The sequence below is a fragment of the Pseudophryne corroboree genome, chromosome 1 (genome assembly GCF_028390025.1).
Source record: "Pseudophryne corroboree isolate aPseCor3 chromosome 1, aPseCor3.hap2, whole genome shotgun sequence".
Taxonomy (NCBI): Eukaryota; Metazoa; Chordata; class Amphibia; order Anura; family Myobatrachidae; genus Pseudophryne; species Pseudophryne corroboree.
Genome location: NC_086444.1, coordinates 867,914,932 through 867,931,003, shown reverse-complemented (window position 1 = coordinate 867,931,003; position 16,072 = coordinate 867,914,932). Strand labels below are relative to the sequence as shown.

At 44.4% G+C, this 16,072-nt stretch overlaps 1 protein-coding gene across 1 annotated transcript in view; it reads right to left on the bottom strand.

Moving 5' to 3' along the window:
- Nucleotides 1–333: 333 nt before the first annotated feature.
- The window catches only part of LOC134957816 (uncharacterized), a 153,930-nt gene continuing 138,191 nt past the window's right edge, over nucleotides 334–16,072 (bottom strand). The window contains exons 15-16 of the mRNA XM_063940036.1: nucleotides 3,539–3,661; nucleotides 334–725 (exon numbers count right to left, since the gene is read on the bottom strand). Coding sequence (XP_063796106.1) covers nucleotides 615–725; nucleotides 3,539–3,661 — 234 coding nt within the window. The 3' untranslated portion in view covers nucleotides 334–614. The remainder of the gene's footprint in view (nucleotides 726–3,538; nucleotides 3,662–16,072) is intronic.

Here is a 16,072-nt window from a genome sequence, read left to right as displayed (position 1 = left end):
GTTGTTGTTTTATGTGAGGGGGGGGGGGGGGGGTCAGAACTAATGTACACAAAAATAGTAAATCTTGCTTGTGAAACAGGCTTAGTGAGGTCATTGTAATGTACTCTGGTATTTTACTAAATTTACCATTGTGTTTATACAGCTACATTTTTATTTATTTTTCTTAGCAAACAGGGACATCTAGTGTCCAGAACAAGGAAATATAAACATGTATCACACCTATTCATACTTTATTTAATAGTAAATCAAGTAAAGTAACAATAATATTGAAGCCTTCATTATCTTAATTCTTCTTTCCACTCCATATGTTTGAAAGAACCAGTGCTCTACCTCAATGTGTCAACAAACATTTTATTTTTCAAATATGTTTAATTCTATATGTACAGTAACTGTAATGTGCCAATGACACACACAATTGTGTTCCTAGTACGGCATCTACTGAACTATATGTGATTTCCCTATTAATGTTTTCTGATAGGATTTAACACTAGTGGCAGAGCAATTTTATTTTTTGGATAAAAATAAATTACTAACCAACAAATAATACACTTTTAGATGAAAGATAAAAAAAAAAAAAAAAAAAAGGCCACGTAAAATAGGTGAAAATCATTCTATTAACCCGTTGCTTTGTTTTCATTTGTTTTAGTGTAATTTTTTATAAAAAGGTTGATGCCCTTCTTTTCCAAAGAGTTTGTTGTTTGCTCTTGAAGGACTTTCAAAGAATCCTGCAATTAGAAACATAATTACATCATACCACATACGTTACAAGATCAATACATACATTCTCTTTATGTTATCAAGGCTTATACAGAACATGCATCCTCGTATCCTCGTATTCTCAGAAAATTGAGAGGGGGTTGCAAGAGGAGGGTCTGTATCTCTGAGCTTCCTTTAAAATTTTGCTACGGGATCGTGATAGTCAAACATGTAATAACCCACATACATTAGTAATAATAACCCATAACTGTTATGATTAAAGGCTTAATTAAGGATAAACTAAGCAATATTTAGGAGAAAAGCTTAAAAGATGAAACTAGTGACAAGATAGTCTTACAATTGATGCTAATTTTTTCTCTGAATTCACAAATCAGACAAGTGCTTTCCCTGGGCAAAACTGCTCAACAGTACTACAGGGTTCTTTGGATGTGCTCCTCGGTGTGTACAAGGTCAACAGCTTGAAACATCTACAGTACTTCATTTTTGACACATCAAAGTAACCACCTATTGTCACCGCCCAGTTCATACCCCAAAACAACCTATTACATAGAAAGACAGATGAGGCCAAATTGCCTCCAACTCTTCTGAAATGCGTTATATGCAAAAATGTATATAGCAAGGGGGAGTAACATGCACTGAGCATATCAACCTTATACTAGTCATTGGTACCGCTTATTAGTGTATGCAAATGGACATATATTTACCAGATAACACAGTAATGCAGTAGTTGTGGTTTTTTAATTACTGCTAAATAAGTACCAGTGTATGGACATATGACAGCAACCCATGGTAATTGGATATACTGTAGACAATCGTACAGATTCACTGACAATCTAGTAATTTTTTTATGAATTTTTATTTTGGTCTTTTTCTTGTATGTGATGTCTTGTCTTCAATGTGGGTTTGTCCTTGTATACTGGTATCAGGCATTTTCTACATTGAAGTTTGTGAAATTACTCTTAAATATAACCTTTTTTTAAAATATTTTGAATTTTATATGCTTTAAGTCCTTAGAGGGCATGCTTGGTTATTTTTTGTTCTAGCCAATTTTGTATAGGTATTATAGTGGCCTAATTCCTATTACACTAGCATTATCCATCTACTAAACTAGGGCACCATTTATTTCCTAAATTTCCTATTACGGTTGAGTATCCCATATCCAAATATTCTGAAATACGGAATATTCCGAAATACGGACTTTTTTGAGTGAGAGTGAGATAGTGAAACCTTTGTTTTCTGATGGCTCAATGTACACAAACTTTGTTTAATACACAAAGTTATTAAAAATATTGTATTAAATGACCTTCAGGCTGTGTGTATAAGGTGTATATGAAACATAAATGAATTGTGTGAATGTACACACACTTTGTTTAATGCACAAAGTTATAAAAAATATTGGCTAAAACTACCTTCAGGCTGTGTGTATAAGGTGTATATGAAACATAAATGCATTCTGTGCTTAGATTTAGATCCCATCACCATGATATCTCATTATGGTATGCAATTATTCCAAAATACGGAAAAATCCCATATCCAAAATACCCCTGGTCCCGAGCATTTTGGATAAGGGAGACTCAACCTGTATATAGTGTATTTCGTCTGCTGTGTTTAAGTCTAAACATGGCAGAACAGAAACAGATTAATCTGTGGTTTTTCAATAATTAATCAAGGAAGACTGAAGGCTGTCATTTAGCCAACAGAGCAAGTCCGTTTTGGGTAGCACAACATTGGGGGTAATTCCGAGTTGTTCGCTCGTTGATGATTTTCGCAATGGAGCGATTAAGGCAAAAATGCGCATGCGCATGGTACGCAGTGCGCATGCGCTAAGTATTTTAGCACAAAACTTAGTAGATTTACTCACGTCCGAACGAAGAATTTTCATCGTTGATGTGTTCGGAGTGTGATTGACAGGAAGTGGGTGTTTCTGGGCGGAAACTGACCGTTTTCTGGGAGTGTGCGGAAAAACGCAGGCGTGTCAGGGAAAAACGCGGGAGTGTCTGGAGAAACGGGGGAGTGGCTGGCCGAACGCAGGGCGTGTTTGTGACGTCAAACCAGGAACGAAAAGGGCTGAGCTGATCGCAGTGTAGGAGTAAGTCTCGAGCTACTCAGAAACTGCTAAGAATTTTCTATTCGCAATTCTGCTAATCTTTCGTTCGCAATTCTGCTAAGCTAAGATACACTCCCAGAGGGCGGCGGCCTAGCGTGTGCAATGCTGCTAAAATCTGCTAGCGAGCAAACTTGGAATGACCCCATTGTGCGGTTGAAAATATATTCAGTTTTACAAAATTAAGCAGTGTTATATTTTTTATTAATATTATCTTTTATATCCAATTCACACCCACATCCTGGTCACTGTTTTAATATTTATATCCCCTGTTCTCTTGTCTTGCATGGCATGGCACTATTTTGTAATGTAGAACAATCCCACTGAAATCTAGTGCTAGTAGTGACACATGTAATAAGGGCATTATCTGACTCTCATAGTTTAAGACATAAATGAAGATTAATTTAGTGGTAATCTAGAAGAAAAACAGAAAACATCAAATTAATGACAGGGACATTCTAAAGGTGGACTCTGAAGTGATGTTTTTACCCCATGCACATTTCCAGTCAGACCTGCAACCCCCCAATGTGGGCACAGGATGAATCCCAAGTCCGATAAAATTTAGAATGGAGGGCGTGGGCCCATGTATACACAATGTGGATGAAAAGGTATATTTTCTGAACAGGAAGGCTCTGTATGGCCACATGAATTGCAGTTTGAAAAATGACATTAGTATGTAGTTACTCATTAAATAAAGTAAGCTATATGAATTTCAACCTTAATTGCCTGTACTCTGCTTATCCATAGCATTGCCTTCCTGTCATCTGGATCCTTGGAACGTCTAACAATTCCATTATAGGCTTGTCTAAGGTGTTTCACTTCAATAATGACAGAAGTAATCTGTTAAGAGTATAACAACTTTTAGAAACCTTAAAATGAGTATATGAAACATTTACTATGCTTTCTTAAAAACCATATTAATACATTTTTCACAGAAAAAAGTAAAATAGGATTTTAATACCTACCGGTAAATCCTTTTCTCTTAGACCGTAGAGGATGCTGGGGTCACATCAAGAACCATGGGGTATAGACGGGATCCGCAGGAGACATGGGCACTTTAAGACTTTGAATGGGTGTGAACTGGCTCCTCCCTCTATGCCCCTCCTCCAGACTCCAGTTATAGGAACTGTGCCCAGGGAGATGGACATTTCGAGGAAAGGATTTAACGTTAAACCATGGTGAGCATCTTTCCAGCTCACACCTCAAGCATGCCGCAGAATGTGGCATTCCACAGACTACAAGCCAACGGCATGAACAATTGCAGCACCTGGCTGACAAGAAACGTAACACAACATGTGTGTAACCACAACTAATAACTGCAGATACAGTACGCACTGGGACGGGCGCCCAGCATCCTCTACGGACTAAGAGAAAAGGATTTACCGGTAGGTATGAAAATCCTATTTTCTCATACGTCCTAGAGGATGCTGGGGTCACATCAAGAACCATGGGGTTATACCAAAGCTCTAGAACGGGCGGGAGAGTGCGGACGACTCTTCAGTACCGAATGACCCAACGTGAGGTCAACCTCGGCCAAGGTATTAAACCAGGGGTGGGCAATTATTTCAGCTGGGGGGCCGCTTAACACTTCCAGTGAATGTTCGAGGGCCACACACATGGGCGGGGACTAATATGAATGACAAATATTTGTAGGAGTAAGTCCTGGGCTGCGCAGAGACTGCACAAAGTAGATTTTTGCAGCTCTGCGTACACATACGATCGTACACTTGCACGGGTGAATTTACATTCCCCCTGTGGGCGGCGACTACCCGAACGCAGGACAGCAAAATTTGCAGCACAGTGATCAGGTCTGAATCAGCTTCTTAGTCAGCAGTTGCTGAAAAATAAGACCCGTTATAGGGCCCAATTCTGACCCGGTCGCAGCTGTGTATTTTCGCACAGCAGATGATCGGGTCTGAACTGCGCATGCATTGCAGTGCGCAGGCACGTCGGTACGCCGCGCTGGGGAGCGTCGGGCAGTGATGGGATGGTGCGAACAAAGCGATCGTACAGGCGATCGCAAGGTGATTGACAGAAAGAGGCCGTTTGTGGGTGGTAACTGACCGGTTTAGAGGAGTGCACGGAAAAATGCAGGAGAGACCAGGCGTTTGGAGGGAGGGTTTCTGACGTCAGCTCCGGCCCCGATCATCCCACTGGAAGAGTAAGTCCTGGGCTGCGCAGAGACTGCACAAACTTCTGTTTCTGCAGCTCTCCTGCACATGCGATTACCCTCCTCCCCCTGTAGGCGGTGACTACCTGATCGTAGCAGTGCAAAAATCACACCCTAGCGATCAGTTCTGAATTAGGCCCATAGTTTTTTATATATATATATATATATATATATATATATATATATACACAAAGTGTAGTAATCCCGGCACTCCCTCTCCAAATGGCAATGTGCTGCAGTGCCCTCCTAGAGAAACAATGCTGATCCTCAATATAATGGATGGAGACAGGCGGCACTCAAGCAGACTCAAATAGAGTGAAAAAAGCGGTCCGTTTATTGATCCAATATGGATCAATAAACGGACCGCTTTTTTCACTCTATTTGAGGCTGCTTGAGTGCCGCCTGTCTCCATCCATTATATATATATATATATATATATATATATAACTATAAAAACATAGTATTATATACATATATATATATATATATATATATATACATATGTATATATATAACTGTAAAAACACACACACCATGTGTGTAGCCCCCTCAGCGATAGCGATGCGCGGCCCCGCACATCGCTATCGCTGCTGCTAGATTGCATGCAGGCCAATCTAGCGGGTCGCTCACTTCACCCGCTGGGTGAAGTGATCGCCCCCCCTCGTCTCCCCCCGCACGGTCAGCACAGATCGCGCTGTGCTGAGCGGCAGGAGAAATGTGTGCTGAGCGGTTCGATCAGCACACATCTCTCCCAAATCGGCCCGTGGGTACTTGGCTTAAAAAACATATGCAGTAATAAAAAAAATAAAAATAAAAAACTGCTGAAACAAACAAACAAACAAACAGCATCCTGTGTAATGCTGTTATCAATCGTATTCACAGCTCCCCTCTCCCTTAAACCCATATAGTAGTCTCTACCCCCCTTCCCCCACCCCTGAACCCACATAGCAGTCAATACCCCCCTTCACCCCTTCCCCTGAACCTATACAGCAGTCTCTACCCCCCTCCTCTCCACTCTCCCTCCTCCTCCTCCTCTCCCCTCCGCCCTCCTCCTCCTCCTCCCCCCGCCCCCTCCCCCCCCCCCCCCCCCGTACCCATATAGCAGCTTTACCTTAGATGTGTTTTTTTCACTGTGGCAGATCTGCTGCCCAGATTATCCACCTTCCCTGCCAGATCCGCTGCCCGCTGCGCTGCGCAGAGCCGCTGCTGCTACCCGCTGCACTCTCCTGCCGTGGCTCCGCCCCTATGCCGCCCAGCGCCTGATGTCACAGAGGAAATCCCGGTCAGCAGACCGGGTATTTCCTCAGCGGCGCTGCGTCTCGGAGCTTCGTAGCGCAATGACAAGCGGCTCAGCCGGGCCGCTTGTCATTGCACAGTGGTATGGGACAGCGGGCCAGGCAGAATCGGTTCGCGGGCCGCATCCGGCCTGCGGGCCGCATGTTGCCCACCCCTATATTAAACTGTATTACTTAGTCAAATTGTTAGCTAAAAGGCTGCTCGGCAAAGTTGCAATGCCGAGACTCCCCGGTCAACCGCCGCGGACAAGCCCACCTTTCTAGTAGAATGGGCCTTCACCTATTTCGGTAATGGCAATCCTGCCGTGAGATGAGCATGCTGAATCGTACCACAGATCCAGCGCGCAACGGTCTGCTTGGAAGCAGGACACCCAATGTCGTTGGGAGCAAACAGGACAAACAGAGCCTGTGTTCCTAAACGGAGCCGTCCTGGCTACCTAAATTTTTCAAAACTCTGACCACATGCAGAGACTTCGACTCAGCGTAGGCGTCGGTAGTCACAGGCACCACCATAAGTTGGTACATGTGGAAAGAAGAAAACCACCTCCGGTAGAATTTGCTGACGAATTTCCAACTCTGCTTTATCTTCATGGAAGATCAAATAAGGTCCCTTGTGAGACCAGGTCGCTAACTCAGACACTCGTCTTGCGTATGTCAAGGCCAACCTGATGACCACGTTCCAAGTGAGGAAATTCACTCCTCCTTACTTAAAGGTTCAAACCAATATGATTGAAAAAACTGCAACACCCCATTAAGATCCCATGGTGCCATTGGGGCACAAATGGAGGTTGGATGTGCAACACGCCCTTCACGACAGTCTGAACTTCTGGATGGGAGTCCAATTTATTCTAAAAGAAACCCGCTAAGGACGATTTTAATTGAGCCCAAGTTTAGGCCCGCATCCACAACTGCTTGTAGAAAAAATTGAGAAAACGTCCTAGCTGAAAACTCTGCCATAGGAGTCTTCTTGGATTCACACCAAGAAACTTATTTTCTCCAAATACGGTAGTAATGTGTAGACGTTACCCATTTTCTAGCCCGAATAAGTGTGGAGAACTAATTCCGTGGGAATACCCTTACGGACTAGGATTTAGCAGTCAACCGCCATGTCGTCATAGTTGCAGTAAGACCTAATACACGCATGGCCCCTGCCGCAACAGGTCCTCGCGCAAAGGAAAAAAGCTAGGGATCTCTTATGAGTAATTCCTGAGATCTGGATACCAAGCTCTTCTTGGCCAGTCTGGGACCATGAGGCTCACTCGAATTTCCTTTTTATGATCCCAGAACTTTTGGAATGAGAGAAACCGTAGGGAATACATATACTGACTGAAAACACCCACGGTGTCACCAGTGCACTCCCTGTACCTGTTTTAGGGTCCCTTGACCTGGAACTCTGAAGCTTCCTGCTGAGATGAGATGCCATCATTCCTACTTGAGGAAATCCCAACGACATGTCACCTTTTCGAAGACTACTTGGAGGAAGTCTCCCCTCTCCTGGATGGAGATCTTGTCTGCTGAGGAAGTCTGCTTCTCAGCTGTCCACTCTTGGAACGAACATTGCCGACAGAGCGCTTGTATGTTTTTCCGCCCAGCGGAAAACCCTTGTGGTTCCTTCCATTGCTGTTCTGCTTTTCGTCTGTAGAAAACCCTTGTAAACGGCCCTTAACTCTAGACCATTTATGTGGTGACAAGTTTCCTAACTTGACCATCTTCCTTGGAAGTTTTTCCCCCTGTGTGACTGCCCCCCCGCCTCGGAGGCTTGCAGCCGTGGTCGCTAGGATCCAGTCCTGGATCTCGAACCTGCGCCCCTCTAGGAGGTGAGGACTGCGCAACCACCACAGGAGTGAGATTCTGGTCTTGGAAGACAGGATTATCCTCCGGTGTATGTGTAGGTGGGAACCGGACCACTTGTCCAACAGGGCCCACTGGAACACCCTGGCATGGAACCTGCCAAACTGAGTGGCCTCGTAGGCCGCAACCATCTTTCCCAGCAACCGAATGTATTGATGAATTGACACTCTTGCTGGTCTCGAAATTTGTTTGACCAGACTCTGGATCTCAGAGCCTTTTCCCTTGTCTAGTATTATTCCCAAAACCGACAACCGCGTCGTTGGGACCAACAGTGATTCCGGCAAGTTCAGGAGCCAACCCTGTTGTTGAAGAACTGTCAGGGAGAGTACAATTGTGACTCCTTACTAGCAACGGAGAACCATCATTACCGCCATCACTCTGAAATTGGTAATGACAACCCTGAATTGCAAACTTCAGGTAAGCCTAATGAGGAGAAAAAAGTAATTAGGCCTCTGTTATGTTTACTGAGACCATGAAAAAAAATCCTTTTTTCCAGATTGGAAATCACTGCTAAGAGATTCCATCTTGGATTTGAATTTCTTTAAGTAGAAATTGATGGATTTCAGATTTAGGATTGCTCTGACCGAGCCGTCTGGCTTCGGGACCACGAAGAGGCTTGAATAAAAGCCTTCTCCCTGTTGTGACAGGGAAAACCAGGCCAATGATCTGATCCTGATACAACCTTTGTATTGCGTCGCATACTACCTCCCCGTCTGGAGGAATCGGTAATTTGAAAAATTGGTGAGGGGAAACTTCTGGAAACTCCAGTATGTACCCTTGGGACACTATTAAATCTATATATATCTATATATATATCCACACATAGACCCTTCTGTCAGGAACAGCCAGAGTCCTCAGTGACGTCTTTAATATGCACTACTCATGTACTGAATGCTCTTTTTTTTTTTGCGGATGTAATCAGGAAACCTTATGGTCGACATAGGAAACAGTATCCGTGTCGATATCAGGGAGTAGTAACTGGGCATTGCGACCCCGAGGGGTCTGAGGGAAATATAGATATGAATATGACATCCTCCATAGATATTTCTACGTCTGTTTTAGGGACACAGAGTCATTCAAACTTACTCTATATATATATATATATATATATATTCCACAAACACTCTCCTCCTGCGCTAATTGGTTTCAAAATAGGCGATTAGGTATAGCTATCTCTGAGTTCCTTGTTAGGAGGAACTGAGCAAAGAAAATAGAGTATAGAAAAAGAGGAAAAATGGCGCCCCAGGGGTTTACAAATACCCTTATACAAAGACTATTGCTTAACAGGATTTGCATTCAATATTTATACAGGTTTTTAAAACACATAACGGACTGTACTTTTCATAAAAATTTATTAAAACAATTATACAGAAACATGAAGTATATCCATCATTATTACATGTACATTATGATGTAGTTTCTCCTACAGAAATCCATCAATGGGATATGGAGGAAAGAAGGCAACCTTTCTGTTGTATCCTTATTCTTCCTCATTAAATATTCGGAGATAACATCAACAAGAAATACAGTAAACCAACGCATTTCGTCTAGGAACTAGACTTCATCAGGGGTGCGTCTTAGATAATAATGTCTATCCAAAAGAGTGATAGGCCTAGATCATTGGCCGAATAGGTTCATACGTGGGCTTCCAAACATCAATGAGGTGTGAAATAAGGGCATAAAGTCAGCCTCGTGAATCTGGTAACTCAGATTACGAAGAGCTCAAAAGGGAAGCATTCGTATGAAAAAAAGAGGAATCGGCAACTTCATGCACACATGGAGGACCTCAGAAGTCACAATACAGGTGAAAAATGCAGAAATCTATACAGAGTCCTTATGGTATCCTATGGATATGATACCTTCCAAATAGTGATCAGCAGTGAGCCAGTATCCGTGTCGATATCAGGGAGTAGTAACTGGGCATTGCGACCCCGAGGGGTCTGAGGGAAATATAGATATGAATATGACATCCTCCATAGATATTTCTACGTCTGTGTTAGGGACACAGAGTCATTCAAACTTACTCTATATATATATATATATATATATATATATTAGTGATGAGCGGGTTCGGTTCCTCGGAATCCGAACCCCCCCGAACTTCACCCTTTTTACACAGGTCCGAGGCAGACTCGGATCCACCCGCCTTGCTCGGTTAACCCGAGCGCGCCCGAACATCATCATCCCGCTGTCGGATTCTCGTGAGACTCGGATTCTATATAAGGAGCCGCGCGTCGCCGCCATTTTTCACTCGTGCATTGGAAATGATAGTGAGAGGACGCGGCTGGCGTCCTCTCACTTTGTTTCAGGGGGCTGCAGTGCAAATATCTTTATTCTGGGGACCAGCAGTATTATAGGAGGAGTACAGTGCAGAGTTTTGCTGACTAGTGACCACCAGTATTATACGTTGTCTGCCTGAAAAACGCTCCATATCTGTGCTCAGTGTGCTGCATATATCTGTGCTCACACTGCTTTATTGTGGGGACTGGGGACCAGCAGTATTATATAGGAGGAGTACAGTGCAGAGTTTTGCTGACCAGTGACCACCAGTATTATACGTTCTCTGCCTGCAAAATGCTCCATATCTGTGCTCAGTGTGCTGCATATATCTGTGCTCACACTGCTTTATTGTGGGGACTGCGGACCAGCAGTATTATATAGGAGGAGTATAGTGCAGAGTTTTGCTGACCAGTGACCACCAGTATTATACGTTCTCTGCCTGAAAAACGCTCCATATCTGTGCTCAGTGTGCTGCATATATCTGTGCTCACACTGCTTTATTGTAGGGACTGGGGACCAGCAGTATTATATAGGAGGAGTACAGTGCAGAGTTTTGCTGACCAGTGACCACCAGTATTATACGTTTTCTGCCTGAATAACGCTCCATATCTGTGCTGCATTGTAGTATATAGTAGGAGTACAGTGCATAATTTTGCTGACCACCAGTATATAATATATAGGAGTACGGTACAGAAGGCCACTGCTCTACCTACCTCTGTGTCGTCAAGTATACTATCCATCCATACCTGTGGTGCATTTCAGTTTTGCACACTTTGCTGACCACCAGTATATAATATATAGCAGTACGGTACAGTAGGCCACTGCTCTACCTACCTCTGTGTCGTCAAGTATACTATCCATCCATACCTGTGGTGCATTTCAGTTTTGCACAGTTTGCTGACCACCAGTATATAATATATAGCAGTACGGTACAGTAGGCCACTGCTCTACCTACCTCTGTGTCGTCAAGTATACTATCCATCCATACCTGTGGTGCATTTCAGTTTTGCACAGTTTGCTGACCACCAGTATATAATATATAGCAGTACGGTACAGTAGGCCACTGCTCTACCTACCTCTGTGTCGTCAAGTATACTATCCATCCATACCTGTGGTGCATTTCAGTTGTGCGCAGTATATATAGTAGTAGGCCATTGCTATTGATACTGGCATATAATTCCACACATTAAAAAATGGAGAACAAAAATGTGGAAGGTAAAATAGGGAAAGATCAAGATCCACTTCCACCTCGTGCTGAAGCTGCTGCCACTAGTCATGGCCGAGACGATGAAATGCCATCAACGTCGTCTGCCAAGGCCGATGCCCAATGTCATAGTAGAGAGCATGTAAAATCCAAAACACAAAAGTTCAGTAAAATGACCCAAAAATCAAAATTAAAAGCGTCTGAGGAGAAGCGTAAACTTGCCAATATGCCATTTACGAAACGGAGTGGCAAGGAACGGCTGAGGCCCTGGCCTATGTTCATGGCTAGTGCTTCAGCTTCACATGAGGATGGAAGCACTCATCCTCTCGCTAGAAAGATGAAAAGACTTAAGCTGGCAAAAGCACAGCAAAGAACTGTGCGTTCTTCTAAATCACAAATCCCCAAGGAGAGTCCAATTGTGTCGGGTGCGATGCCTGACCTTCCCAAAACTGAACGGGAAGAGGTGGCGCCTTCCACCATTTGCACGCCCCCTGCAAGTGCTGGAAGGAGCACCCGCAGTCCAGTTCCTGATATTCAAATTGAAGATGTCACTGTTGAAGTACACCAGGATGAGGATATGGGTGTTGCTGGCGCTGAGGAGGAAATTGACAAGGAGGATTCTGATGGTGAGGTGGTTTGTTTAAGTCAGGCACCGGGGAGACACCTGTTGTCCATGGGACGAATATGGCCATTGACATGCCTGGTCAAATTACAAAAAAAATCAGCTCTTCGGTGTGGAATTATTTTAACACAAATGCGGACAACAGGTGTCAAGCCGTGTGTTGCCTTTGTCAAGCTGTAATAAGTAGGGGTAAGGATGTTAACCACCTTGGAACATCCTCCCTTATACGTCACCTGCAGCGCATTCATCATAAGTCAGTGACAAGTTCAAAAACTTTGGATGACAGCGGAAGCAGTCCACTGACCACTAAATCCCTTCCTCTTGTAACCAAGCTCCTGCAAACCACAACACCAACTCCCTCAGTGTCAATTTCCTCCTTACACAGGAAAGCCAATAGTCCTGCAGGCCATGTCACTGTCTGACGAGTCCTCTCCTGCCTGCGATTCCTCCGATGCATCCTTGAGTGTAACGCCTCCTGCTGCTGGCGCTGCTGTTGTTGCTGCTGGGAGTCGATCGTCATCCCAGAGGGGAAGTCGGAAGACCACTTGTACTACTTCCAGTAAGCAATTGACTGTCCAACAGTCCTTTGCGAGGAAGATGAAATATCACAGCAATCATCCTGCTGCAAAGCGGATAACTCAGGCCTTGGCAGCCTGGGCGGTGAGAAACGTGTTTCCGTTATCCACTGTTAATTCACAGGCAACTACAGACTTGATTTAGGTACTGTGTCCCCGGTACCAAATACCATCTAGGTTCCATTTCTCTAGGCAGGCGATACCGAAAATGTACACAGACCTCAGAAAAAGAGTCACCAGTGTCCTAAAAAATGCAATTGTACCCAACGTCCACTTAACCACGGACATGTGGACAAGTGGAGCAGGGCAGACTCAGGACTATATGACTGTGACAGCCCACTGGGTAGATGTATTGCCTCCCGCAGCAAGAACAGCAGCGGCGGCACCAGTAGCAGCATCTCGCAAACGCCAACTCGTTCCTAGGCAGGCTACGCTTTGTATCACCGCTTTCCAGAAGAGGCACACAGCTGACAACCTCTTACGGAAACTGAGGAACATCATCGCAGAATGGCTTACCCCAAATGGACTCTCCTGGGGATTTGTGACATCGGACAACGCCAGCAATATTGTGCGTGCATTACATCTGGGCAAATTCCAGCACGTCCCATGTTTTGCACATACATTGAATTTGGTGGTGCAGATTTATTTAAAAAACGACAGGGGCGTTCAAGAGATGCTGTCGGTGGCCCGAAGAATTGCGGGCCACTTTCGGCATTCAGCCACCGCGTGCCGAAGACTGGAGCACCAGCAAACAGTCCTGAACCTGCCCTGCCATCATCTGAAGCAAGAGGTGGTAACGAGGTGGAATTCAACCCTCTATATGCTTCAGAGGATGGAGGAGCAGCAAAAGGCCATTCAAGCCTATACATCTGCATATGATATAGGCAAAGGAGGGGGAACGCACCTGACTCAAGCGCAGTGGAGAATAATTTCAACGTTGTGCAAGGTTCTGCAACCCTTTGAACTTGCCACACGTGAAGTCAGTTCAGACACTGCCAGCCTGAGTCAGGTCATTCCCCTCATGAGGCTTTTGCAGAAGAAGCTGGAGACATTGAAGGAGGAGCTAAAACAGAGCGATTCCGCTAGGCATGTGGGACTTGTGGATGGAGCCCTTAATTCGCTTAACCAGGTTTCACGGGTGGTCAATCTGTTGAAATCAGAGCACTACATTTTGGCCACCGTGCTCGATCCTAGATTTAAAACCTACGTTGTATCTCTCTTTCCGGCAGACACAAGTCTGCAGAGGTTCAAAGACCTGCTGGTGAGAAAATTGTCAAGGCAAGCGGAACGTGACCCGTCAACAGCTCCTCCTTCACATTCTCCCGCAACTGGGGGAGCAAGGAAAAGGCTAAAAATTCCAAACCCACCCGCTGGCGGTGATGCAGGGCAGTCTGGAGCGAGTGCTGACATCTGGTCCGTACTGAAGGACCTGCCAATGATTACTGACATGTCGTCTACTGTCACTGCATATGATTCTCTCACCATTGAAAGAATGGTGGAGGATTATATGAGTGACCGCATCCAAGTAGGCACGTCAGACAGCCCGTGTGTATACTGGCAGGAAAAAGAGGCAATTTGGAGGCCCTTGCAGAAACTGGCTTTATTTTAGTAAGTTGCCCACCCTCCAGTGTGTACTCCGAAAGAGTGTTTAGTGCAGCCGCTCACCTTGTCAGCAATCGGTGTACGAGGTTACTTCCAGAAAATGTGGAGAAGATGATGTTCATCAAAATGAATTATAATCAATTCCTCCGTGGAGACATTCACCAGCAATTGCCTCCAGAAAGTACACAGGGACCTGAGATGGTGGATTCCAGTGGGGACGAATTAATAATCTGTGAGGAGGGGGATGTACACAGTGAAAGGGGTGAGGAATCGGACGATGAGGAGGAGGTGGACATCTCTGTAGAGCCAGTTTGTGCAAGGAGAGATTGATTGCTTCTTTTTTGGTGGGGGCCCAAACCAACCAGTCATTTCAGTCACAGTTGTGTGGCAGACCCGGTCGCTGAAATGATGGGTTTGTTAAAGTGTGCATGTCCTGTTTATACAACATAAGGGTGGGTGGGAGGGCCCAAGGACAATTCCATCTTGCACCTCTTTTTTCTTTCATTTTTCTTTGCATCATGTGCTGTTTGGGGACTATTTTTTTGAAGTGCCATCCTGCCTGACACTGCAGTGCCACTCCTAGATGGGCCAGGTGTTTGTGTCGGCCACTTGTGTCGCTTAGCTTAGTCACACAGCTACCTCATTGCGCCTCTTTTTTTCTTTGCATCATGTGCTGTTTGGGGACAATTTTTTTTAAGTGCCATCCTGCCTGACACTGCAGTGCCACTCCTAGATGGGCCAGGTGTTTGTGTCGGCCACTTGGGTCGCTTAGCTTAGTCATCCAGCGACCTCGGTGCAAATTTTAGGACTAAAAATAATATTGTGAGGTGTGAGGTGTTCAGAATAGACTGAAAATGAGTGGAAATTATGGATATTGAGGTTAATAATACTATGGGATCAAAATGACCCCCAAAATCTATGATTTAAGCTGTTTTTGAGGGGGACGATGACTTCAAATGGAAGACTGAGCAATACCGCTTTTCCAGGAATTTGCGATTAAAAGAATTCTTTCAACATCAACAAACATCTTCCATACAAGCTTCACGAAGCATTGGAAAGTCACGCTCAGTCTTTGATCCAGTCTCTAACAATGCGGCTATAAAAACATTTACGAGACTTTTGGATGACTCTGTTTCCAAATATGACCAAGCACAACCCAAGATATATCATAACATCAGCAGGGTGGAACAACAAGCCATTAAAGATCTTGCATCCTATGAGGATATAGTTATCAGGCCAGCCAACAAGGGCGGGGCCATCGTGGTCCAGGACAAGGCGGCCTATATACATGAAATTGACAGACAACTTGCAGATACAGCTACATATAAAAAGTTACGTTGTAACCCGACAACTGTTTTCAAAAAAGAAATTGATAACATCCTCAGTCAAGCATTTCAAGATGGACACATTGATAATAAGACTCTCACATCTCTCTCCCAATCATTCCCCAATGTAGCAAGCAGTCTTGTATACATTACCCAAGATACACAAGGATCCTGTTCATCCGCCGGGGAGACCCATAATATCTGCTAGAGGATCACTAATGCAGCCAATTTCTCAATTTTTGGACACATTAATTCAACCCCTCATTATCATACAAGATTCCTATCTAAGAGACACGACACATTTATTAAATCTATTGGACAGATTGC